The 25,997-nt window shown below is 41.3% G+C and overlaps 1 protein-coding gene across 7 annotated transcripts in view; it reads left to right on the top strand.

Moving 5' to 3' along the window:
• DYSF (dysferlin) overlaps positions 1 to 25,997 on the top strand; it is a 539,803-nt gene that overhangs the window by 424,198 nt on the left and 89,608 nt on the right. For all 7 annotated transcript variants that reach the window (XR_004540213.1, XM_033953409.1, XM_033953435.1 and 4 more), the window contains 4 exons: positions 11,730 to 11,828; positions 20,943 to 21,071; positions 23,207 to 23,362; positions 25,195 to 25,286. Coding sequence is in view for 6 of the 7 variants with exons in the window: in XM_033953409.1 (XP_033809300.1) it covers positions 11,730 to 11,828; positions 20,943 to 21,071; positions 23,207 to 23,362; positions 25,195 to 25,286 (476 nt within the window). In the remaining variant the exon portion in view is untranslated. The remainder of the gene's footprint in view (positions 1 to 11,729; positions 11,829 to 20,942; positions 21,072 to 23,206; positions 23,363 to 25,194; positions 25,287 to 25,997) is intronic.

The raw sequence follows: 25,997 nt of genomic DNA on the forward strand, positions 1-25,997 counted from the left end.
CAAACCCAAAACAAAACCTGCCTATAACAACCTAAAACCAAAGAGGAAATGGCTCCAGAATATGAAATGCAGATCACTATGAAGGTGCCTTACTGTTAAATAGAACTCAAAGGCCCTAACCTGGGGCTACAAACAAAGGCAACCTTCAAATAGTTCTGCTATGAAGAAAAAAGAAGTGAGGCATAAACATTCCACTAAACTTAGCAATAATTTCCTGCCTTCACTCTAGGTTTCCAGTAAATAGTCCAAAAAAGCAAAGGTCAACAACAAAATAACTAGCAACTCCAGGAATACTGCAGCAGCATATTCTTCAAATGAAAAAGTCACTTATCTTGTCCTGTGGGGTGATTTATCAGCCATAACTTCCCAAAAGTTGCTGAAGTGCAGCAGATTATCCCAGAAAGAGTCCCTCATGTCACTCCCCCTGATATTCAGAATCTAGAGAATGGCACAGTGACAGAATTCATCACTGTTCCCGTCCCCGCGGATAACCACAGGAAACAATCCCGTGTCATTCTTTAGTGTCTATCTCAGCCTCAGTACTTCTATACCGACATTCTTTAATGCAAGACTTGAGGGTCAGTGGCTGTGCCCATTCATACTCTGATTCTTATGTGAACCAACTATAGAATGATGAACCCATTGTGACATCACTACTACTACTACTATTACTACATCACTGATGAGGTTGACTCAGGCACTGGTGGATTGAGGCACTATGACATCACAATATCTGCTCTGGATACCAGAGACTGTCATTCCTTAGTGTCTATCTCAACCTCAGTCCTTCTACACCAGCATTCTTCAAAGCAAGACTTGAGGGGCAGTGGTTGTTCCCATTCATTCTCTGATTCTTCCCTCTCTCCTTAAAGAATGACATGGGGATGGTTTACCACGGTTATCCATGGGAATGGGAACAGTGATGTATTCTGTTACCGCGCCATTTTCTAATTCACACTGTAGGGGATCTCCAGTGATCTCTCATAGTCCTTGGTGATATTGGAAATTCAATGCCTGTGCTGTATCTGGCGACCAGCATTGAATTTCCAGTCTATTTTTGGTTGGGCAAGACTTATCCGACTAGGCCAGCATTCAACAGCTAGCTACCTAAGTCTTAAAGGGAGAGTGTGGCACAGTGGTTAAAGCTAAAGCTTCAGCACCCTGAGATTGTGGGTTCAAACTCACCCTGTTCCTTGTGACCCCAGGCAAGTCACGTAATCTCCCTATTGTCCCAGGTACATTAGATAGATTGTGAGCCCACCAGGACAGACAGAGAAAAATGCTTAAGTACCTGAAAAAAACTCATGTAAACCATTCTGAGCTCACCTGAGAGAACAGTATAGAAAATTGAATAAATAACAGCCAAAGTTATGCCACCCTTTTGGGCAGCTCTATCTGATTGTCAAACTTAGCTGACGAACCACTGAATATAGGCGGTGCTCAGCCATATCAAGTGACATAAGTAGTCACTGGCCAATCCACTAAGCCAGATATTCAGTGGGAGATAGCCACCTGTCTCCCACTGAATATCGCCGGATGGCTGGCTATGTGCTATTTAGCTGACCGGGATCCATTCCCGGATGGCTAAAACAGTACTGAGTATTGAGCCCGTTGTCTCGATGTGAGGGGTGTGGCCAAAAACATCAGACCACTTTCATAGTGATCTACATTTCATATTTTGTAGCCATTTCCTTCTTTGCTTTTGGATTGTTTATAGGCAGGTCTTATTTGGATTCGGTCTCAAGTTTTGAAATTAAAAGTGATTGCCTATCTTGCTGACATGCTCTTTCAAATCATCTTTAATATGTTTTTCTGGGTATCCATCATACACAATCTTTGTCTTCTTGTTTAGAACAGATTTCACTCTCAAAAATTAGCTGTAAGGCAAATTTCTTTTCAGGGACATACTGTAGCAGCTATCAAAATGTAACATTTTATTTGTATCTGTAGGTTTTTGGTATAAATTTGTGACACAAGTATCATTGGTATGCCTTACAGTTATATCCAGAAAGGAAATATTCTTATTTAAGTTCAAATTTCAGATGTTTGTCTTTCATGTTAAGCCAGTTATAAAATATCAACAGCTCATCTTTCTTCCCATCCCAAATCAAGAGGACACTATTTATATATCTGTGCCATAGCTTAATTATATCTTTGTGTGGATTTTGTTTCAAAAACTTCTCTTCAAAATTAGCCTCATACAAATTAGCTATGGAGGGAATCATCGTGCTTTTTATTTGTTTTAAAAAAACCTGTCCTTTCAAATTAAAATACATTTCTCTCAAATCCAAAGTGGCAAATTCCACTATAAATTCTTTCACTATTCTCTTATGATATCTAAAGCCTCTGTCTTCAGGCTATTAGTGTAAAGAGATTTAATATCTAATGTGGCCAGCATAATATTCTCTGATACTTCAGTTTCTTCAAGAATATTAATGATGCGTGTTGATTCTTGTATGTATGATGGAACGAGGAGAACCAATGGTCACAAGAACAAATCCACAAAAGTTGATAAAGGTTCTAATAGCAAACCTATTGCGAACACAGTAGGTCTGTGATGGTGAGGTGAGTGATTTATGTACCTTTGGCAATATGTAGATCACATGTATTCGTGGAAAAAAACCCAACATGTTATGAACTCATTCTTAATCTGTCAAATGTCCAGCTCCTTTTCCAATTTATAACTGACTTTAGGGGTCTTTTACTAAAGACTGATGCATATTATCTGCCACAGGGTCCATTTTATTCCTATGGGCCCTGCTGCAGATAACATGCGCCAATCTGTAGTAAAAGACACTCTTTAATTCTATGACATATGATGGAAATAAAATTTAGCATTGCCTGTTGCTACCATCTTCTCTTTCAGCCTGTTCTTGTTTCTTAAGGAAAGCATTATGATAAAATGAAATTCATTTTATTTTATAATTGTGCAACCAGTAACCAGAAATAACATGTATGGCCATTTATACATATTTGATTAACCTTTTTAACTTGATGCATTGAACATTTATTTTATGATTAACTCCATTCCTTCCAAGAAATGTCATAAGGATCATAAAGGTAAACATTTCTTTAGGCGCATGATTTATGGCATGGTGGCTACAGCTCATTCCTTTGGTATTATTCAGAATAGGTTGTTCTTCAATGAGTATCCGAGTACAGAGGCAGTGTTAGGGCAAACAGATGCCTCAGCTGGCCTTGAAACAGGATCTGTCTGGTTCAGGCTGGTTCCTTTAAATATACTGGAGGTAGTTACTGTACAGTATATAACACTGTGCCTATATGTAGTAACAGGAGTAATAGTGTGCCTATATCAGTAGTCTCAAACTCTCAGCCCGCCAGGCACTATTTTGAAGCCCTCGGTATGTTTATCATAATCACAAAAGTAAAATCAAACAGTTTCTTGATCATATGTCTCTTTAGCTATAAATTACAATATTATTATTAAGACTTAGCCAAAAGGAAAGATTTATAAACTATAAAGAGTTTTACCTGAGCATACAAAATTGTTATTTCTTTAATAAGACATTAACTATTTTTTCTGAGGCCCTCCAAGTACCTACAAATCCCAAATGTGGCCCTGCAAAGGGTTTGAGTTTGAGACCACTGGCCTATATGGTATGACAATGTGGAAAACTTGTGCCTTAAGGGCCTGATTCTCCAAAGTACGTCCCGATTTTAGGCAGCTGTAGGCGTCCTACAGCTGTCTAATCAGCCAATCGGGATGCACGTTTTTTAAAAAAATGCTCCCCAGGCAGGCTGCCTATATTGAAGGCGCCTCCGGGAGTCTAGGGAGACCCGCAAGACGCCTAAGCTCGCCTAAGGGCCTTAGGCGAACCTAGGCGGCCCTACGCGTCTCCCTAGTAGAGGAAGAGAAGCTTAAAATGTAGGCCAGCAAAATGCTGGTCTACATTGTAAGTAGACGCGGCCGCTATACTTATGGCAGCAAGGGATCTCCCTGCTGCAATAAGTATAGCGGTCGCGGCCGCCTGTCCCATCGCCGACAGGAGGATGCCCAGTCTTCCTGCCGGAACCCCCCTGGAACCCCCCTCCCCCCCAAACTGGTAATCGCGGGCAGGAGGATGCCCAGTCCTCCTGCCGGAACCCCCCTGGAAGCCCCCTCCCCCCCAAACTGGTAACCGCGGGCAGGAGGATGCCCAGTCCTCCTGCCGGAACCCCCCTGGAACCCCCTTTCCCCCCAAACTGGTAATCGTGGGCAGGAGGATGCCCAGTCCTCCTGCCGGAACCCCCCTCCCCCCCAAACTGGTAATCGCGGGCAGGAGGATGCCCAATCCTCCTGCCGGAAAGCCCGACGACCCCCCCACCCCCAAAACTAACCTCCCTCCCCCAACTAACCTTTACATGTTGGTCGGATGGATGGGTCTTGCTGCCTGGGCCAATCAGGTCTTAGGATTAGTGGGGATGGGCGGACCCGCTATGCCAAAGGCCTGATTGGTCCAGGCTTCTAGAGCCTGGGCCAATCAGGCCTTAGATTTAGTGGGGATGAGCCGGGAAGGGGCGGGCCTGTCTCATTTCCATGAGGCGGGCCCGTCGGCTGGACGGCAGCAAGACCCGTTCAGCTGACCAACATGTAAAGGTTAGTTGGGGGAGGGAGGTTAGTTTTGGGGGTGGGGGTCATCGGGCTTTCCGGCAGGAGGATTGGGTATCCTCCTGCCCGCGATTACCAGTTTGGGGGGAGGGGGGATCCAGGGGGGTTCCGGCAGGAGGACTGGGCATCCTCCTGTCGGCGATGGGACAGGCGGCCGCGACCGCGGCCGCTATACTTATTACAGCAGGGAGATCCCTTGCTGCCATAAGTATAGCGGCCGCGTCTAATTTAACCCGATTATCTAACCGGCGTCTGTACCATGGACGCTGGTTACAGAATCGGGGTTTAGTGTAGAACCGATTCTGTATAGGACACCTCTCCTGGGCGTCCTATACAGAATCAGGGCCAAAGTGTCTGGCGGTGGCTTTAACCTCATGCAAGCGCTTTCCTGCATCTGTACGCGATTGTGAAATGGAGAGGACAATCACGTATAGATAAAAGGCCTCAGAATAGTACCTGGTGGGCCACATGCGGTCCATGGGCCGTGAGTTTGAGATTGCTGGCTTAGACTAACTGTGGTTGTATTTGCGGTATATTAAATAAATTGAAACTTGAAACCTATATATAGTAACTAGAGGCAGGCATCCCTTCTGCCAGGGATTGTTTCAGGGGTTCCGGCAGGAAGGAGCGAGCATCCCTCCTGTCAGCTGACTTGTGGTGGGGTTCGAGTGTTCCCTTTGCTCAGCTGATCACGGCAGGGAGATTCCCTTGCTGTGATCAGCTTAGCGGCAACGCGATTCTCTAAATGGTATCTGTGACATGGACGCCAGTTAGAGAATTGGGATGGTTAGGCAGGGTTAGGTGTCTGTCCTTTAGGACAGATATGATTTTGTATAGTACGTCTGTATGCGATTCTCAAAAGTCACTTAGACGGCTGCTGAGACCAGGGCATCATATAGAGAATCAGGCCCATGTTGCTCAGCTTTTAGAGATGTAAGAACAAGCCTGTTTGAATCCAAGGATTGTAATGTATGGGTAGGAGTGAATGGAATTATTACAGAGGCCAAATATGATGGCATACTTTCATGTAAAGCCTTAAACGTCAAACAAAGAATCTTGAAGCATCTGTATTGAACATGCAAACAATGTAATTGAACCAGTAATAGTGTTGCATGATTGTAAGCTTTTGTTTTACATAAATTAAAGTTATGATGAGTGCTACAGTGGGAGCATTTTAAAGATAAAAGACATTCAGGTGACTTCCATAATGCTTCCAACTGTGTTTCATAAGCAATGATATGTATGAGGTTTGTGTGTACAAACTTATTTGGCTATTTTCAGTGTTCAGCAGCTGTTAAATTCTTTAGCAAAATGCAATCCAATGACCTTCTTTTTAATTTCAGTGTTTAAACTCTGTACTGTAGACCAATGTTTCCCAAGTTGATCCTGGTGTACCCCCTTGCCAGTCAGGTTTTCAGGATATTCATAATAAATATGCATGAAATTGATATGCAAAGACTGCCTCCGCGGTATGTAAATTTCTTTCATGCACTTTCGTTGTGAATATATCCTGAAAACCTAACTGGCAGAGGGTGCTCTAGGATCGACTTGAGAAATACTGCTGTAGACCTTGGGCTGTTCCGTAGTTCATCGTTTTTAGAAAATTACTTGCCATTGTTGTTGCATGTTTCAGCGTGTATATCTCTAACACCATTATTAACCCAATAATTTTAATTTGTAGTTTGCAAACGGCATGGCCAGCTCAGCCATAACTAACATGTCATCTTCTCAATCCAGAATCCATGTATGTATTTGCTTCTGTCTCGCTCGCTTGAATGGGATTTATTTTAATGCAGAGGTTACTCGCAAATTATGCCATATCATTTTTATTAATATCCATATACAGTATTAATAACTAAACCTGTTTGAAATTTACAGTATTTCAGTTTTCATGATTTCCAGGTTGTTTGCTCACCTAGTAAAAAGCAAAGCAAGAAGACCCAATGTTCCACAGGAAAAGGAGCAATTCAATGAAAAACAAACTGTGGAAAACACAATGTTCTTGACTTTCCTTTTATTTCTTCAAATATGTTTTCTAACAAAATAAACCTTGTCCACATGGTCCACATAGAGAGGTAAAACGGACACGACACAGGCCGTGTTTCAGCTAACACACCTTCCTCAAGGGTCTGATGGAATATGATTTATGTATAAAGTTGTGGAGGAAAGTCAAGAACATTGTGTTTTCCCACAGTTTGTTTTTTTTTTTTTTTTGCTCACCTAAACATACTTAGCATGGAAAGATTTAATATATTCCAGTTCTCCTCGTTCTCCAAACATGCCTCTGGTCTGTCTTTTCAAGAGTCATGAAAGACAGACCAGAGGCATGTTTGGAGAAAAGAAGAATGCCTTTCTCTGCTTCTTTTATTCTGAAGTCCTAGAGATAATGTTCCTCTTCTGTACTGTACTATTTCATGTAGTTAGTAGTTTCCATTTCATCTGTGATATGGAGAATCGGGATGGTTAGGCAGGATTAGGTGTCTATCTGTTAGGACAGACATAATTTTGTATAGTATGCCCATATGCGGCTGCTGAGATTGGGCATCCTATACTAGAGGGGATCGGTACCTCGGACGAAGGGAGGGAGAGAGGAATCTCCCTGCCAGTTCAGCTGATCCTGGCAAGGGGAATCCCCATCAGCTAAGCCAGCAGGAATCCCCAAAACCAGCTCAGTTAACCAAACTAACTAAAGAAAAGAGCCGCTGAGCCTTATACCTCTCCCCCCAACTTGTCCCTGACATCCCTGAACCCCCCACAATCCCCCCCACATCCCCCAACATTCCTAAACTCTCCAACAGCCCCAGACCCCCCCCCACAATATCCCCTAACATTCCCCAATATTTCTGGACCCCCTGATATCCCCGTACCTTTGAATGACAGATCAGTAGGAAGGAAGCCCACTACCTCCTGCCTATAGGGCCATGTGCTCAGAATGATGGCCTTCCCTCTCCCAATGCATCTTGGGATGCAGTGGGAGGGGCCTAAGGCCCTGATTGGCTCAAAATCCATTCTGGTGTTTTCTCTTCAATATATTCTGGCTTCCCTCCTAGCCCTTATACGTGTTCTTGATTTGATGGCACGTGTCTACACTTATGACATTCAAATGCTCTAACCCTTTGATCCCTTCAATAATAATGACATCCACCGCATTAATGATAAGATAACACTACTCATGAACTGGCTGAATGATAACAGATTGAAACTGAACCCAAACAAATCTAAAGTTCTCTTAATAGCAGAGGGAGGAGGTATGGACCGCTCAGCCCCATTCCTCTTCCGTGCTATACAGACTCTCTTGATATCCTCACTGAGATACTGAGTGTCACAATAGATGGTGATCTCAATTTTCAATCCCAAATCTTGCTGCATGGGTGACTAAGGCCTCAGGTAAATCACTATTTGCTGAATAAACTGTATGACATGGAGGGGCATAATCGAAAGGGACATCTAAGTCCATTTTCATCTAATTCGCAAGTCGTCCAAAGTAAAAAACAGCCTAGGACACATTTTCAAAAAATATGTCCAAAATTTTTTTTTCTTTTGAAAATCATCTAATTATCTGATCATCCAAATCGCTAAATCGTCCATCTTTATACCACATTTTCATCCAATTTTTCATCCTAGAACAAGCCCTGTTGGACGTGGGAGGGGTCTACAAAGTTATGGACTGAACACCCAGACATGGCACCTAAATAGTGGGGTACCTTACCGGGCAATGTTGGAACTTCACAAAAAGGGTGTCTTGTCTTCTTCTCACTACAGCTCCCTTATAGGTCACGGTGATCTCCCCAAACCACCTCCAGAATCCCCTAGACCCACTTATCTACCACCTCAATAGCTCTTATGGCTGCAGGAGCCACTTATATGCCAGTAAAAAAGGGTTTTGGGGGTGTATAGGGGAGTGCACATGTTTAAGTATCAATGCAGTGATTACAGGGGCTTATGAGCATGGGACCTCCTCTGCATAAGTCCCTAACCCACCCCCAAGATGACTTAAGGCTACTAGCAAGCAACATCAAGAGAGAAGTTGAGAAGTTTTTAAACTAGGAAGAAGGGGAAAGCTGACAGTCGACCGAAAGAAAGAGTTGATAGTTCAGGAACCGGTATACCCGGAGGATACTGTGCAGGAAGATGAAGGGGAAGACTCACCAGATCACAGACAAGACAGACCAAAAGGGACACAAGAGGGAAGGACACGCAAGAAGGGAACAGGCTGCAAACTCAAAGTGTATGTACATAAACGCAAGGAGCCTTAGAAATAAGATGGGTGAATTAGAAGCTGTGGCACAAAAGGATAGTGTTGACATCATCGGCATCACGGAAACATGGTGGACTGATGAAAATGTCTGGGACACAGTGCTACTGGGATACAAACTATACCGCAGAAACAGAGGGACTCAAAAAGGAGGAGGCATTGCCATATACATCAAAGAGGGAATTGAATCTACTGGAGAGAACATGCCACAACAAACGGATAAGTTAGAGTCTCTATGGGTCAAAATTCCGGGAACAAATGGACCAGAAACGAGGATAGGCATCTATTACTGACTCCCAGGGCAGTCCGAAGAAATTGATGGAGAAATGACGGATGAGATTAAACGCAACTACAAGGGAGGCAACGCAGTTATCATGGGCGACTTCAACTATCTGGGGTTAGAATGGAACCTAGGTACCTCCGGATGTGCTAGAGAGACCAAGTTCCTGGAAACTGCAGACGATTGCTTCCTGGAACAACTTGTCAATGAAAACACGAGAGGAAATGCAATCCTAGACTTAATTCTAAATGGGCTGTGAAGACCGGCACAGGATGTAGAAGTAGAAGGGACGCTGGGAAACAGTGATCACAATATGATCCGCTAGAAACAGGGGCGAAACATCGGTCCAGAATGATGGCCACAGTGCTAAACTACCGAAAAGGGAATTATGAATGGATGAGACGCATGGTGGGGAAGAAGATTAAAAAGAAGATAAACACTGTAAAGACGCTTGAGCAAGCTTGGTCTCTTTTTAAGGATACAGTCACCGAGGCACAAAATCTATATATACCACGTATCAACAAGGGATCAAAGAGGAAAAAGAATAGAAAACTGGTGTGGCTCACTGTAGAGGTTAAGGAAGCGATCAGAGACAAAAAAAATCCTTGTTTAAGGAATGGAAAAGATTAAAAACGGACGAAAACTGGAACAAGCACAAACAACATCAACGCAGGTGCCATAAGGCAGTGAAAGGGGCCAAAAGAGACTATGAGGAAAAAATAGCCAAGGAGGTAAAAAACTTCAAGCCGTTCTTTCGATATATTAAAGGGAAACGACCCGCGAAGGAAGCGGTGAGACAGTTGGATGACCATGGAATAAAGGGAGTGCTAAAGGAGGACAAGGCAATCGCCGACAGTCCTTCTCTTTCTAAGAGGAAAAAATTGTCAATCACACAAGCTGAACTTCATAGTTTTCTTTTGTTCAGTCTTTTTAATACATTTTATAAAGGTAAGAAAGTGATATAACTTACCAAAACACTGAACCATCAGAACAGTATTAAAAATCATCAAACAATTGCTGTAAAACAGAAGTTGGGTGACAAGAATATAGAGATTTCACATTACATCAAAGTAGCCTAAACGGTCCAGCGGCGTTCAACTTGGCATTCTCCAGCCTGTTCAGGGCTGAAGTAAGGCAGTCCCTGATGAAGGGGCTTTGAGCCTTGAAACCAAGCTTGGTTGGACTAGCAAAGTATATTGATTTCATAGTCTCCTAATAACAGGCATTTCTATCTGCATTAGAGTGACAGCATTTCTCGATTGGATGTGAATTTTCAGCTCAGCAGATTTCCCAGCTAAATAGAATTACCAGCGTTTGTTTTTTTTTCTTCGAACTTTAATGAATGTTAACACCGTTAGCTTATTTTCCATTTGGTTTACAAGTTGGGGTAAAACTCTGTCACTTGATTTAAATTTCATCATTTGATTATGTTGATTCATATATATAAGGGTTATTGCACTGTATGAACACACAATCAGGACACCCAATGACGGTGTGCAGCTAAAAATCTGTGGGGGGTTTTTTGCCTGTGGTTTGTTTAAGCAACAGAATGGGTTCTTTTGAATCTTCTCTTTTGAACTTATTACCTCACATTGAGGGTCCTGTTCTCACTATTTTTAACATAGTAACATACTAGATGACGGCAGATAAAGACCTGAATGGTCCATCCAGTCTGCCCAACCATGCGCAATTTTTTCTTGGCTGGCACTTAAAAAGCGCTCAAACAGCACAGTTTTCACCCTCTTTCTGAACTGCAAAAAAATATTCAATTGGCGCAATGTCAACGGTAAAGCATTCCAGAGCGCTGGGCCCTGCACAGAGAACATGGATTTATGGTTCCCTGTGTGTATTGTATGGATGCAAGCTTTGAGAGTTTTCCCCTGTACCTGTTTGTCCCTAAAGCATCTTTTTCATATCTTTTGAAGTAGCTTTGTAAAGATGGCAATATTTATAGAAGGTATGTTGTATCTTTTAATTGCAGTAGCCTCTTCCTGGTTGCTCATAAGGCCAAGCTGTTCAAATATGGAAATTTTGGACTTTTCAATATTTAAATGTGTTTTCTTCTGTTGTTAAAAATACATTCTGTCAACAATGGTAGACATAATTCTGTCTAAATATTATGATCTGCAAATCTCAATCCATGGTCCTTACAATAGATTTTAGATCAGAAAATTTCAGTATTAGAACTCCCCAGAGGACTTGCAGAAGCCTGGGTTGAATCCATTCTCATTCTCGTCATACTGAATAACAGTGGAATAATAAGCCCAGGACCAGACGAGGAAAAGTAACCAAGGATACTGATGAAAAGTAACCCAGATTTCATTATAATAGGGCTCCTTTTACAAAGCTGCGATAGCGGTTTTAGCGCACACGCTAGACATTAATGCCAGTATTGAGCTGGCATTAGTTCTAGCCGCGTAGCGCGGGTTTAGCGTGCACAACAATGCTACTAAAAACGCTATTGCACCATAGTAAAAGGAGCCCATTGTTCTATATATATAATTTTTAGATGCCTTATTAAACAGTGATATTTTTGTGTACAACCATGTTTGAAGTTATTCAGTCTATATACCCTTTTCCTGCAGGAAGAAGAATTCATAGATTGGTGGAGCAAGTTCTATGCCTCAACTGGAGAAAAAGAGAAATGTGGTTCCTATCTGGAGAAAGGCTTTGATACCCTGCAGGTAAAGTGCTTTATTTGCGGTACTTTCTATATGATAACCACATGGGAAATCATATTTATATATATATATATTTTTAAATCCTATACTGCATGCAGTAGCAGAACCAGAGAAATCGGTCTGCCATTCCCTCTGGCTTTGCTCACTTATTTCAGCTTAATATTTTTTTCTCTGGCAATTTTTTCAGCACTTCTTCCATTGTCAGCATCCCATCAATCACTTTGCCCTTCTGATCCCAAATTCTTAATTCCCACTTACACTTTGCTTCCTGTGTGTTTGCATATATGTCTTCCTGACCTCTGCCTCTACAAGTGTTGTCTTCTTTATTCTCCATACCATCAGACAAAACTAATTGTTACCCATAATTACCTAGAAAATCTGCTTGATCCTAGTTTTTATTTTTAATTGGTGATATGATCCTTTGGAGCACAAAGTCTTTGATTGTAGATATTTCCTGCCAAGACCCATTGAGCGAAAGGGGTATCCTGTGCGGCTGCTGTGAAGAATTTGAGTTTACCTCTGCTGCAGTAACAGGGGTGGAGAAAGAAAAAGCATGGGGGTGGGGTGGGGGAATAAAGACCCCCACGAGCGGAACAGGAAAAGATTACCTGTTGTGAGCAGGAGGTGAGTGAGGGAAATTGTGTCTCCTGGGAAAAAAGGTGGACAGGGAAGTGCAGTCCTGAATCTGAGTCCAGCGGCTGGAGAAACACTCAGCAGGACCCTGCCTGGAGAAAGAGTTCAGGCAGGCCACAACCTTAAGCTCAGTAGCCAAATGGGATGGGCTGGAAGAGAGATGGACTGATTGAACTCTTGTAATAGTTCCTTACCAAGATTTTCGAGCCTATTTATTACCTTAGAGCATTATCTGGAGCAAACACCTCTAATGTAAAACTTATTAACCAAGTTGTTTATTGCTGAAGTTGACAGTAATAGTTCAGATTTAAAAACATTCCTAGAGTACAAGTGTATTTTTTTTTAGACTACTATAGGAATGGTGATGATGGTACCTTAAACCCAATGGCCTACTGGGATTCAAACTTCAGCCAGCTCAAGAACCTGAACTCTTTTTTATACATTTGTGGCACTAGGTACCCTTCCCAAAGAGCTTAGCCAGTGGCCACGGACTCTGTGACCAAGACCAAGGCTGCACATATATAGGGGACTGATGGAGCTGGCCCTGGGGACCCCTGTCAAGTTATCCTCTGAATTTAGGTATGCTCCTGAGGGGGCGTTACATTCAGGTTTTTTATATGGCAGCATGCTACAAACATATTGAGCTATCTATCTGATCCATTTGAGCAGGGGCGGCAGAACACTTTTTTGGTTAAAGAAGACAAATACCGTAAATTAATCTGTGGTCTAGTTCTATTCTATGCATGTTTTGTATTCCACCCATATTCCAAATGGGATTCGTAGCACATTACAGCCAAAAAAGCATCAACATCTGAGGGATGTACAATAACTGCAAACCAGCTAATATTCAGACTTATTTAATAGCTCCTGGCCAGTTAAATAGCCCTTAGCCAGTTAAATGCTAATATTCAGCATGAGATGGCTGCTAAATATTAGCACTTAGGGCCCAATTCTAAAAAATACCTAACTTAATTGGGTTTAATTGGTTTAATCAGCGCACTGTGCCAATTAAAAACCAATTAAAACAAACAAACAAAAAAGGCACCTAGGGGCACCTAAAGAAAAGGCCATCGTTATACCACCTATAGAGGCACCTTACGATGCCTAATACAATACAGTACAATACAATCAAATCTTTATTTATATACTGCCAATACCTCATGGAAATTCACAGTTGTTTATATAAAAATAAATGAGCTAATACAACATTATAAACTGGTTAGCAAATAGTTATATCTTAATGTAACTGTACGTGTGGTTAATGTTGGAAGTGTTAGGTGTCCCATCCCTTTCCCTATTTCTAAAGTTTGCAAAAAGTGAGTTATATCTATAAGCAGGAATAGCAAGTAATTTGGCAATGTGTGTGTATGCATTTGAGTCGACTTCTGACCCATGGCTGCATGTATAGTGAGGAATCTTCCCTGTGATGTTTCAAGGCAGAGGACAGGAGTGGTTTGCCATTGCCTTCTCCTGTGTGGCTCCATTATGTCACTGCTGCCTTGCAGCCTACAGCATCTGGTAATCCCCAGTGGCCCCCCCCCATTCAGGTACTAGCCAGGTCTGACCCTGCAAGACCCTGCAATAGCAAGAGTGGGTCTACCCAAGGCAGCCAGGCCATAGCCAATTTGATAACAGAGAGATTTAAAAACTAAACAAGCTAATTTATACTGACTACATTTGTTTATAGCCAACCAGTAAAGATCAGCCAAGAGCGGAGAAACATTATCAAACTTACTTTTTTCTAAAAATTAATCTTACAGTGGTATTCTGCAACAACTGAAGTCTTTTTTAAAATTTGAATCATCCTCTATAATAAAACCCTAAGCGCGCATGCGCACTTACAACAGTGTGATCCCTGCCTCCGTGATTTGTGCCTCCGTGGCCATGTTCGATTTGTGGTGCATGCGGGGGATTGCAGTGCGTACGGCGCTTAACATGGTGGTTTGTCTCCTGCGGTGTGGCGGCGATGATAGGTGGCAGCGAGAGGGTGCGGGTGCTGCAAGGCGTCTGGCTGTCTGAAGAGGTGTTTAGTCGAATGAATGTGTCCTCCCATGCTGATAAGAATTACAGGATGTAAATACAGGGAAGTGAAGGAGCAGGAAAATGCTGCTGCTGCACAAGGAAGTGGAGGGGGAGGGGTGGAAGACAGACAGCAGACAGACGGGGCCAGAGAGAGAGACAGAGAAAGAAAGACAGAGTACGGTACTGGGGTTTAAGAAAGGATTAGACAATTTCCTACTGGAAAAGGGGATAGAGGGGTATAGATAGAGGATTACTGCACAGGTCCTGGACCTGCTTGGGCCACCGCGTGAGCAGACTGCTGGGCGCGATGGACCTCAAGTCTGACCCAGCGGAGGCATTGCTTATGTTCTTATGACAGACAAAGGGGGCCAGGGAGAGAGACAGATAGAAAGAAAGACAGACAAAGGGGGCCATGGAGAGAGACAGACAGAAAGAAAGACAGACAAACAAAGGGAGCCAGGGAGAGAGACAGACAGACAGAAAGACAGACAGGCATAGGGCCAGGGAGAGAGACAGACATAAATAAAGACAGACAGACAAAAGGGGCCATGGAGAGAGACAGACAGAAAGAAAGTCAGGGGGCAGGGAGAGAGACAGACAGAAAGAAAGACAGACAGACACCAGGAGGGAGAGAGATAGATAGAAAGAAAGATAGACAGCAGGAGGGAGAGAGACAGAAAAAATAATGAATGACAGACAGATAGCGGCCAAGGAGAGAGACAAAAATAAAGACAGTCAGAAAGCGGCCAAGGAGAGAGAGAGAGAGAGAGAGACACACACAGAAAGAAAGACAGACAGACAGAAAAAGGCCAAGGAGAGAAAGAGACAAAAAGAAAGACAGACAGACAGCAGCCAAGCAGAGAGAGAGAGAGAGAAAGAAAGAAAGAAAAAATGACAGACAGAGAGCGGCCAAGGAGAAAGACAGACAGACAGAAAGAAAGACATACAGACACACACACACACACACACAGGGGCCAAGGAGAGAAAGAGAGACAGAAAGAAACAAAGAAACAAAGACAGATAGCAGCTTTGGAGAGAGAGAGAGACAGAAAGAAAGCGCTACTGCTGGATAGGGGGAGCAGGCAAGGGGTGATGGTGGACAGCCGAGGAGAGAGAGAGAGACAGAAAGACAGACAGACAATGGCCAAGGAGAGAGAGAGACAGAAAGAAAGACAGACATATCTACTCTAGCACCTGTTAATGTAATGGGCTTAAAGACTAGTAATATTATAATACAATAATTCAGTTATAGGAGTAGAATGGATTCAGCAATAATTCTAAAGCTTTGTGCAGTCAGAGAAAATTGTATAGCTCGAAGTTGTCTCAATCTAACAAAAACATTTCATAGTTTAGACATCGATTTGCTTCTTAAAAGACAACCTGGAATAAAAAATAGCCCTGAAAACTTTTGAACTATCTTCAGTTTTTAAGCTCTCACCAGGGTTTTTTAAGTTCTTTCTTTGGTCCTGCCCCAAGCTCTCTAATTGTCAATGCTATGTTGGGCAAATATTGATCTAACTATGGTTCCAGTGGCCCATGCCATTCCACTAAAGAATAATTTTGGAACAAGTTACTTATCCCTTCTAATTTTTGCAAAATATAGCATATCTTTCAGAAGTAAATATTATCTAAAGAAGATTAACTGAATTCCTATAATGACAAATACTTAGGAATACAAAGGGCTCCTTTCACGAAGGTGCGTTCGGGCCTTACCGCGCGGAATAGCGCGCACACTATCCGCTACCGCTTCCTCTTGAGCAGGCGGTAGTTTTTCGGCTAGCGCGCGCTACAGCGCATGCTAATCCAGTATGTGCACTAAAAACGCTAGCGCACCTTTGTAAAAGGAGCTCAAAATGTTTTCAAATGTCATAAAAGCAACTGTAGATATTTAGGGCTCCTTTTAATCAAGGCTTGCTATGGGGGTTAGCGCGTTGGACATTTCATCACACGCTAACCCCCATGGCAAGCCAAAAAACTAATGCCTCATCAATGAAGGCTAGCGCGGCAGGCGGTTTAACGCGCGGTATTATGAGCTTAGAATGAGCTTCTGACCAGTGGTTCTCAAACTCTTTTGGTTTGCGGCACACTGTAAAACATATGAACTTTTTTTCCGGTGCACTTGTGCACAAAATTTTAAAATATTAAGTAAACTGTGAATAAAAGTAACAAGCTAAGAAATCTATTAATAACCTTGTTTTATTAAATTAAGCATGGCTGTGTGAAGCATGAGCTTGATGTTTTTTGGCAACTTTTTCAAAGTTGGGGCATATATAAAACCAACATATCCTTATTTCATTTTCAGTGCATTGAAGTCTTGCTCTTTTTACATTTAATGTTAGTGAAGAAAATCTTAATTCACATAGGTATGATGTAGAAAACTGAGGTGCTAGACGTCATAAAAATTAATAAAAGAAAAGCTGAGTTCAATCATTCACAGTGAAACAATCACAGGAAAGAAAAATAAAAACACAGGTGTGTCCCATCAGGGAAGACTAAGAAGAAAGCAGCGACTGGTAGAAATGCAAAGTTAGGAAACAGGGAAAGGGTACACCTGAGAGTGACTGCCCCAGCGAGGCACCCCGACCCAGAAAGACAAGGCAAAGCAGGTCCAACTACTTTCTCCCAGGTGTGACTGCTGTGCAATGCGCTGTCCCCTCTCTGACCCTGTCACATGGCAGAGAGGGCGACCTAGATCCAATTGGCAATGCTATCCCATGCTTCCGTTCATCAGTTTGCCTGTCTCCTTTCATGTGCTCCCTCCCCTTACCCCTGTACGCTCCCCTCACTCGTCTTGCCTCTCTGCCTCTCTCGCATGTGCTTCTTAGCCTCATTACGCTTCACCACTCTTTCTCTCATGCATTCCTGTGCCTCGCCACACCTCTCTTGCACCTTCCCCAAGGCGCCTCAGTCATGATTCTCTTGAAAGGTAGATGCTGGAAATGTAGATGTGTATAACCCTGGCCTACATTTCCAGCACCTACCCTTCATGTAGCTGTGATTCTGTAAATGGCGCCATTACGTGACTGACATGCAATCAGTGGACATTCTTAAAATAGCTGCCGATAACGGCACCATTTACAGAATCCAGGCCTTAGTGGCTAGCGTCTGACTGGCTATTTCGTGCAACTTAGTCAGCTATCTGAGAAATTTAAAGCATTAGCTGGCTAAATTTAACAACCAAATACTAAAATACTTACCCAAAACAGTTCATGGCGCACCTAGCCACCTCTTGCAGTGCACCAGTGTGCCATGGCACACCATTTGAGAACCACTGATGTAGTGTGTAGTTTTGGATATGGATGAGGTAACACAGCTATGTTTCACTTGGTATACAATACAATGCAGTACTTATATTCTGATAGAGAATTACAACGCGGGTAACATAGAGGCGAAATATAGCCACGTTTGTAAAGATGAGTATCTATTTAAAAGATAAAAGATACTGATTGAATAGAAAGCACTAATAAGCACTTTAAAAGAATATTTAAAATATAAAAAAATAGACCAATGAAGAGGTTGGTGTTTTTTATCTGTGTGTAGCACCGCTGAGGTCTGTGAGTGGAATATTTAAGGTATAATAGATAATGTACTTATTTTCTGCCATTAAACCTCTCAGCTCTATGCGGCTTACAAATTTATATATCTGAATAACAAGAGACATTCAGGAATTATGTAAAAAATCATGAAAACCATTTATATATTTCTATCTTATACTTCCCAAATTCAAATCAGTTTAGATATTCTTCAAAAAATATTGCTTTAACTATCTTTCTAAATTTGAGATAGTTCGTAATCTGTCTCACTTCCAGTGGAATGCTATTCCATATAGCAACTGATTGATATTGGAAAGCAGAAGTAACCATTTTCTTATATTTCACTTCTTTAACTGAGGGATAATGTAGACATTTCCTGCAATTAAAAGATGATTTCTTAAAAGAAGAGACTACTAATTAAATAGGAAGGCACCCAATCATGATATATCTTAAACATTAAAGTGCTCACTTTAAATCTAGTTCTGGCTTCTGTTGATATGTTCCTGGCACCTCACCACCTGCATGTGAAGTCTTAAAATATTGTAATAACTTGATCCTATGGGTTATCCTTTCTATGGAGGGCAAAGGACTAAAACAACAGCTGGTTTCAGGGAGAATAATTACAGGAAAAGCTTCTTTAAGAACTTAATTGTGCCAGACCCCTGTCAGAAGCATACATTTCTGGAGTATGAATATTGGTCAGATTCATTCAAATTCCTTTTAATAATTTTCGCTTAAGCAGTTTTGGCTGACCCCCCATCCAATATCATTAGAGCTATTTTTGAAAGCTTACATTATAATATGAAAGGAGTCTGTGTACAATTTCCCTACCATTTCAGTTTTCTGGTTTTACTTTCTGTGCTTTCTTGGTTCACTGGCCATGAACCTTCTAATTATAATCCATCACCCTTATACTGACTTTATTTTGGAGAATCTTTCAATTGATGATCACTTTGAATATACTCTATCCAAAATGCTCAAATGCTGTCTATTAATGAGCTGTCAATTCTTAGCTTGACAGAAAACTGATCTTCTTATAGTGAATGTGCAATATTACAGCTTCCCATTTAAAATATGAGGGGTGGATATTCAAAAGAATTAATCCAGTTGACTGTGGAAGTTAATCAGATAAATTGTTAGCTTCTAATTTCCGGGTTGCTAACTGGTTAACTTTTAGATGATATGCAGCCAAAAATTAACCAGTTAGATATAGGAAGAATCAGAGGTGTGCCAAGGAAAGTTTAAAACTTTAACCCGATAGTACTGGCTAATTGGTTAAGTCAAATCTCATAAATAGCAGGTCTAATGTTAACTGACTAATTTATTTGGTTAGAGGGGTGTCAAAGTCCCTCCTCGAGGGCCGGAATCCAGTCGGGTTTTCTGGATTTCCCCAATGAATATGCATTGAAAGCAGTGCATGCAAATAGATCTCATGCAGATTCATTGGGGAAATCCTGAAAACCCGACTGGATTCTGGCCCTCGAGGACCGACTGCCGCTGCTGGGTCAGACCAGTGGCCCATCATGCCCAGCAGTCCACTCACGCTGCGGCCCTCTGGTCGAAGACCAGCACCCTAACCGAGACTAGCCCTACCAGTAGGAACTTGTCTAACTTTGTCTTGAATCCCCGAAGGGTGTTAACGTAACTGCAACTCTGTTTAAATTAATGATTAAAGTTAACTAGATAAGTTATCCACTTAACTTTAATTGGATACAGCTCCACTGAATATTGACCTTTAAGGCGGGAAGAATCAAAGTGGGCTACCGTTAAGACATGTTAGAAACATAGAAAATGGCAACGGATAAAGATCATAAGGCCTCGGCAGTCTGCCCATTCATATCATCCACACCTCCTCCCCCTAAGAGATCCCATATACAGTACAGTACCTGTCTTTCTTGAATTCAGATACAGTCCTCCTCTCCAGCACCTCCACCGAGAGGTTGTTCCATGCTTCCACAACCCATTCTATAAAGAAGTATTTCATTAGATTACTTCTGAGTTAATCCTCTTTTATCTTCATCTCTCATTTCAGAGTTTCTTTCCTTTTGAAAGATAGTCACCTCCTGTGCATTTATGCTTTGGAGATATTTACTGTAAATACTGTAAAGACTCAATCATATGTCTGTTAACCCCAGTAAATAGTTACTAGGTCTCATTGCATAAAATAGGACTCATGTTAAATAAAATGAGTTAGTGCTAAAATAACATGTCTTAACGGTAGCTCACATTGATTACCACACTCTTGATAGCTTTTCCTGCCTAATTAAATTGGTTTGAATATCAACTTCAATCTAGTCAGCTCCTTATTTAAATATTTTTTAAGTACTTTGGATAAGGTATTTTATATGAAATTGTTTCTGGGCAGTACAACTTGGTTTATCATTTAGGGTATGGGAAACAATCACTTTGGGGATAATTCCGTTTAGGGTGCCAAAAATTAGGCGCCAAGCACAAATCCTACGAAGGCAGAATACAGAAGTGGTTTGCCATTGCTTTCTCCCACACAGTGTGCGGCTCCACTTTGTCACTGCTTCCCAACATAGGGCCCCCAGCCTACAGAACCCAGTATTCCCAGGTGGTCTTTCTTCCAGGTACGAGCCAGGCCCCACCCTGCGTAGCTTCCAGTAATAAGATTGGGTCTATTTAAGGCGGCCAGGCCAGGATCAAATCACTAGCATTTCTACCTTATGGGTCTCTCTAAGGCACTTTCGTATACTCTTATTTGCAGTTCAGATCAATCAAATGTTTTAAAACTAGAGAAACTTCTTTTAATGAAGGAGAAAAAAAGAAGATAAATAAAAGACGAAAGGCTAATCTGCTGGCATTATAAATCTGCTTCTTATCCCAGCCGATCAGACAGCTCCATCTGTCAGAAGTTCTAAGGTACAAGGAATATATCATAACCATTCTTTTTTAAAATTGTTTTTAGGTCTATGAAACAGAGTTAGAGAATATTGAGGAATATGAAGGTCTGACTGACTTTTGTCGCACTTTCAAGCTACAACGTGGGAAAACCTATGATGAAAATGAAGATCCCTCTGTAGTTGGGGAATTCAAGGTTGGTGGTTTTCAGAAGGGACATTCACCTGCTTTTAGCTGAGTTTATGGATAATTGTATTAAAGACTACCTATTTTACAATTGCATATACATATCCCTTTCTTGTGAGAAGGCTTTAGTAAAGTTGCATATTTTTAAAGACTTGTTAATAATGGCACTTGAGCTTCTCTAGATAGTGTAGAAAATAATTATTTGTAATTAAGGCAACGTGAACTGGTTATTGGTACAAATCTAGATGAGACTGAGCATCTGCTGCCGATTGTGTTTGACTATGAAAATCAGTGTAAGAAACTGGTCTGATGAATTCTGCTGTAGTCTGGTATACAACAGGAGTTTATCTGCTCTTATCTTACTTAAATGATATAGTCAGTGAATAATTTGGTTAAGAGGAGTCTGACAGACCCAAGAAGATGCTTTGGTGGTCCTGAAAGCATATATCTTAGCATAATCATTACATAAGAACATAAGAAGCGCCATCTCCGGATCAGTCTATCAAGTCCGGCGATCCGCACACACGGCGGCCCTGCCAGGTGTACACCTGGCATAATTTTTAGTCACCCATATCCTTCTATGCGTCTCATAAGGAGATGTGCATCTAGTTTGTTTTTGAATCCTCTACTGTGCTTATGAACCCTTTTGTATTAGGGATTAGTATGTAGATTGTGATCTACAAGCCTTCTCAGATAGATAAGTAAATTATCCTCTTGTTATATCATGTGAAGTTTAACATTACAAGGATTTCAGAACATATTTAGTATTATAAATCTTCTGAGTAGTCAAAGTTTTATACATTGAATTTTACTCACACTTTCACAAAAGAATGCTGAAAATGCAGCCTTTTGTAAAATACATACATGGACACACACACACAAAATACATATATTAGGTAGCATGTAAAGCAGAAACAACTATTTTAGGACAATAAACACATTAAAATTAAGGCAGGATCACTCAGAGCTTTGTATGTGCAAGTGTTGAGTTTTCTAAAATAAAATAAAACAGAGAGGGCAACCTGTGGTGATCAATGTCTTTATTCACAATCAAGACCCGACATGTGTTTTGCCTCAGTTTAAGCAAAATGTATGATTGTAATCACTCATAGGAGCGCATGCGCTCTGTTGAGTTAAACACCGATCTCATAATGCTGCCAAAACGAAGAGAAGGAGGATGAGATTGAAGAGAAAGAAAAGAAGAAGGAGGAAAAGAGGGTGAATAAGAAGGAAAGGAGGGACCTATTGGCAAATTCTTTTTTTTTTACTGGTTTTTAATTTGTTTTTAAAGGCGCTTTCAACTATCAGCAGTGATTAAGCCAATTAAAAAAATTAAGTTGGGCACCTAGATTGGCTGGTCACACCGATCTAGGCGCCTAACCATAAACATCTTTTATAGAATCAGAGCCATCAAGTTTATCTCAAATGTGTTTGATTGAATAGTATACTTCTGAAGAAAGCATCCACTGCCAAAACATGGACGGAGTCAGGTCTTGCTCCATATCACTGATTGTTTTTACAATAAATTTTGGTGCTTTATCCCACAATATTTTTTGTGGCTCTTGACTTTTGCTGTTGGCATTTTGTTTCCTGCTTTTTTTGGTGCTTTATCACAGGCCCCGTTTTATACAACGAGACCTAGTTACTAATAACCTGTGTTAACAGTAAAATACGTTATCTTAACAGTATCCCACATTGATAACTTTCTCCCTTAATATACATTATTTTACAAAAACATAAATCATTTCCTTAATACATGTTAGTATCTCTTCATATTGATTAGTAGCATCTATACTATTTAATAAATATGACGTTAATTATGAAATGTGCTAATGCAGTTTCTGTGACCCAGTGAACACATTTATCCTATTTAGGCATCCAGTCAACTTCACACAGTTAGAATCTAGCCACCTCTTTTCCTAAGCTTGATAGCACAGGCTGACGCATTAAATGCTCTGACACCCATAGGGATTTGAACGGGAATCAGAGCATTTGCCGTGTGGCTCTCGCTCCTACGGATTAGTAAAAGGGGGGGCTGTATTTGTTTATTCTGGAGACATAAAGAGAAAGAGGGAAGAGACTTTACATAATTAGTTGAAATCTGACTAACGCTTGTGATTTAGCTCTAAATGTTTATATTTATAGGGAACTTTCAAGTTATATCCCCTTCCCGATGATCCATCAGAGCCTGTGCCTCCTCGTCAGTTCCGCCAGCTTCCAGCTAGGGGACCCCAAGAATGTCTTGTAAGGGTCTACATCATTCGTGCCTTCGGATTGCAACCAAAAGACACCAATGGAAAGGTATCCCTAATAAAATCTTTCAGAGAAAGAAACTTATATGGTAGAATAACATGTATATGTATAATGAGATTTGATAAATTATGGGGTTTTTACTAAAGTTTAGTGCATGCTAATGGAATTAGTGCACACTGAATTCTAAGAATCCTATAGAAATAAAATGGACTTCTTAGCATTTAGTGCAGTGTCTCTCAAACTTTCTCGAGCCGGGGCACACTAAAGGTAATAGCCATGGCTTGAGGCACCCAGAAGTGTGTAGACGTCACTGTGATGACATCACGCATATGTGTGACATCATCATGTCGACGTCCACACATGTGCAGAGGCCCTCCAGATAGGCCCTGAGACGCCAGTAGGGGGTGCCAGCAGGGAACAGGGCCGGAGAAAAGGAGAGGCACTGGCGCCAGCTGATTGCCTACAGTAGTGTTTCTCAACTACTTCAAGCTAAGTACCCCCTAAGTCTAACAAATATCAACTGAGAAGCCCAACCACAGACCTCCCTAGGCCCACCCAAGCTTTGCCCCAGATCCCACCCCTCTTTACTAATTGTAATGCAATTTTTTCCATTCATTTTTCATATGCACACAATATACACAGCAGATATAAATTCTCAAAACTGACACATTTCAATCACTATATTGAAAATAAAATCATTTTACCTACCGGCAATCCTCTGCAGGTTGCTGTAATTAGCTTTAAAGGTGAGACCGGGAGGCCAGGGGGGAAGACGGAGGATTCTAGAGAGAAGGGGGGTAACATGCAGGCCTTTGGCTAATTGGGAAGCGCTGGCGCTGTACCGTGTAGGGACGTCAGCTGGCAGGCGCCTCTCTTCCTCCTCAGTGTGCCGCGGCACACTTGGAATCTCAAGAGGCACACTAGTGTGCCTTGGCACACAGTTTGAGAAAAACTGATTTAGCGTATGTTAATATCATTGGTGCACACTAAGCTTTAGCAAAAGGGCCCCGTGTCTACTTTCCTGAGGGGTCTGTTGGTATTATGCCTACATTCGTAAACACTTTTCCAATTTAAGTGTTGCTTTAGCTCCAAAAAAGCCAAAGATTCCTTCCATTTTACTGCTCTAAATTGTGCTGATCCCACTGTCATGATGTGATAAAGCACCACTGTGTAGTTGATGGGAAGATGCTTACACGGCTGATTTTAAAACCCTGATACTTTCCTAGATTAAGATGCTCCTTATAATACACTGCTCAACCTTTTGATCTTTCTATGTGGCATAATGCTTCTTTACTTTTGACTGATACAAAGGTGGAAAGCTTGCTTATAGAAATCATTAGAAAATATATGGGTCAGTAAAGAGTCAGCACGTTGACCATATTAACTGAACTATCAGTGTTTGTGCATATATTTAACCTTGCTATCTATGTAGGCAGCGGTGCTGAATGTGCAGATAGACTTAAATTAAGCATATGCTTATAAACTAAGTTTTCAAAATAATAGCTAAACATTTCCAGATGTTTAAAATTAGATATGTAACCTTTAAATTTCAATGTAGAACTTACCCTTTGGGTAGCTGAATTTTGCCACTGATCATATATACATTTTGTCCTACTATTGCCGCTCCCCCTAAAATCACTCCCCTTCTGTAGCCATGTAACCTCTGCTGTTTTGTGAATAAATAGGTAAAGATGATCATAGTTTCACCATGATTTGTTTTTTAAAGCTCTTATGTGGCCGGTGTCTCCAGTAACTCCCCTATGTCTAACCAGTTCACTAGGGAAGGAACTAGAAATGTTAGTTTTGATTACATATGCTTGTACATTTGTTTGTTATTGAGCCATATTTTCTTTTAAAAACAAGTAATATTTCTTTTCTAGTGTGATCCCTATGTAAAGATTTCTGTAGGAAAGAAATCAGTGCATGACCAAGACAACTACATCCCGTGTACGCTGGAACCTGTCTTTGGAAAGTATGTTTGAGATTCCATATCAGTGAATCCACTCACAAAATGTATCAGGTTTCAGTGAGAATAACTGTAGTGACTGATGGTCTGTAGATTAGTACCATTGTGGGACATCAGTAGTTCGTTAATATTTTGTCTCAAGCGAATCAATGTTTGGTTGCTGTGTTCAGCAGTTTTTATGGAAGCCAGCCACAGCAGTTTAAAAAAATCCAGATAGTCAGCTCTGCTATGCAGATAGTGAGAAGACAGTGACCCTCTTGATGTCCTAAACTGTCCAGATAAGTTATCAAGATAGCAGATCAAATATTCACTATAGCCGGATAATGTACAGGACTGCTCATCCTCCACCACACCACAGATAGTGCTAAGGTCATCAATAAGGATTTTCAGCTGCACTATTGAGATAGTGCAATTAAAGTTTACTGGATAGTCCCAGCCAGAAGCACTTAACTGGAGTAGGCACTGCTATCTGGATATGTGCTTTTAAATACCAGACCAAAAGAATTTATAGCAATGCAAGGAAGATCTGCGTTCCTGAGCAAAGTCACTTTGACAATAAACAAATTTCCCTGTTCATTGAGGCCCTTTGTGCATTTTTCACCTTTGCCTATTTATAAAATATGCATATAAATTTTGAGCCTGTCCATTTTCCTCATCTTTTCTCTCTAATATTTTATTCCACATCCAGGGTCTAAATAGGGGAGGAAAAATGTTTGA

This window comes from Geotrypetes seraphini, chromosome 1, assembly GCF_902459505.1.
Source record: "Geotrypetes seraphini chromosome 1, aGeoSer1.1, whole genome shotgun sequence".
Classification (NCBI taxonomy): domain Eukaryota; kingdom Metazoa; phylum Chordata; class Amphibia; order Gymnophiona; family Dermophiidae; genus Geotrypetes; species Geotrypetes seraphini.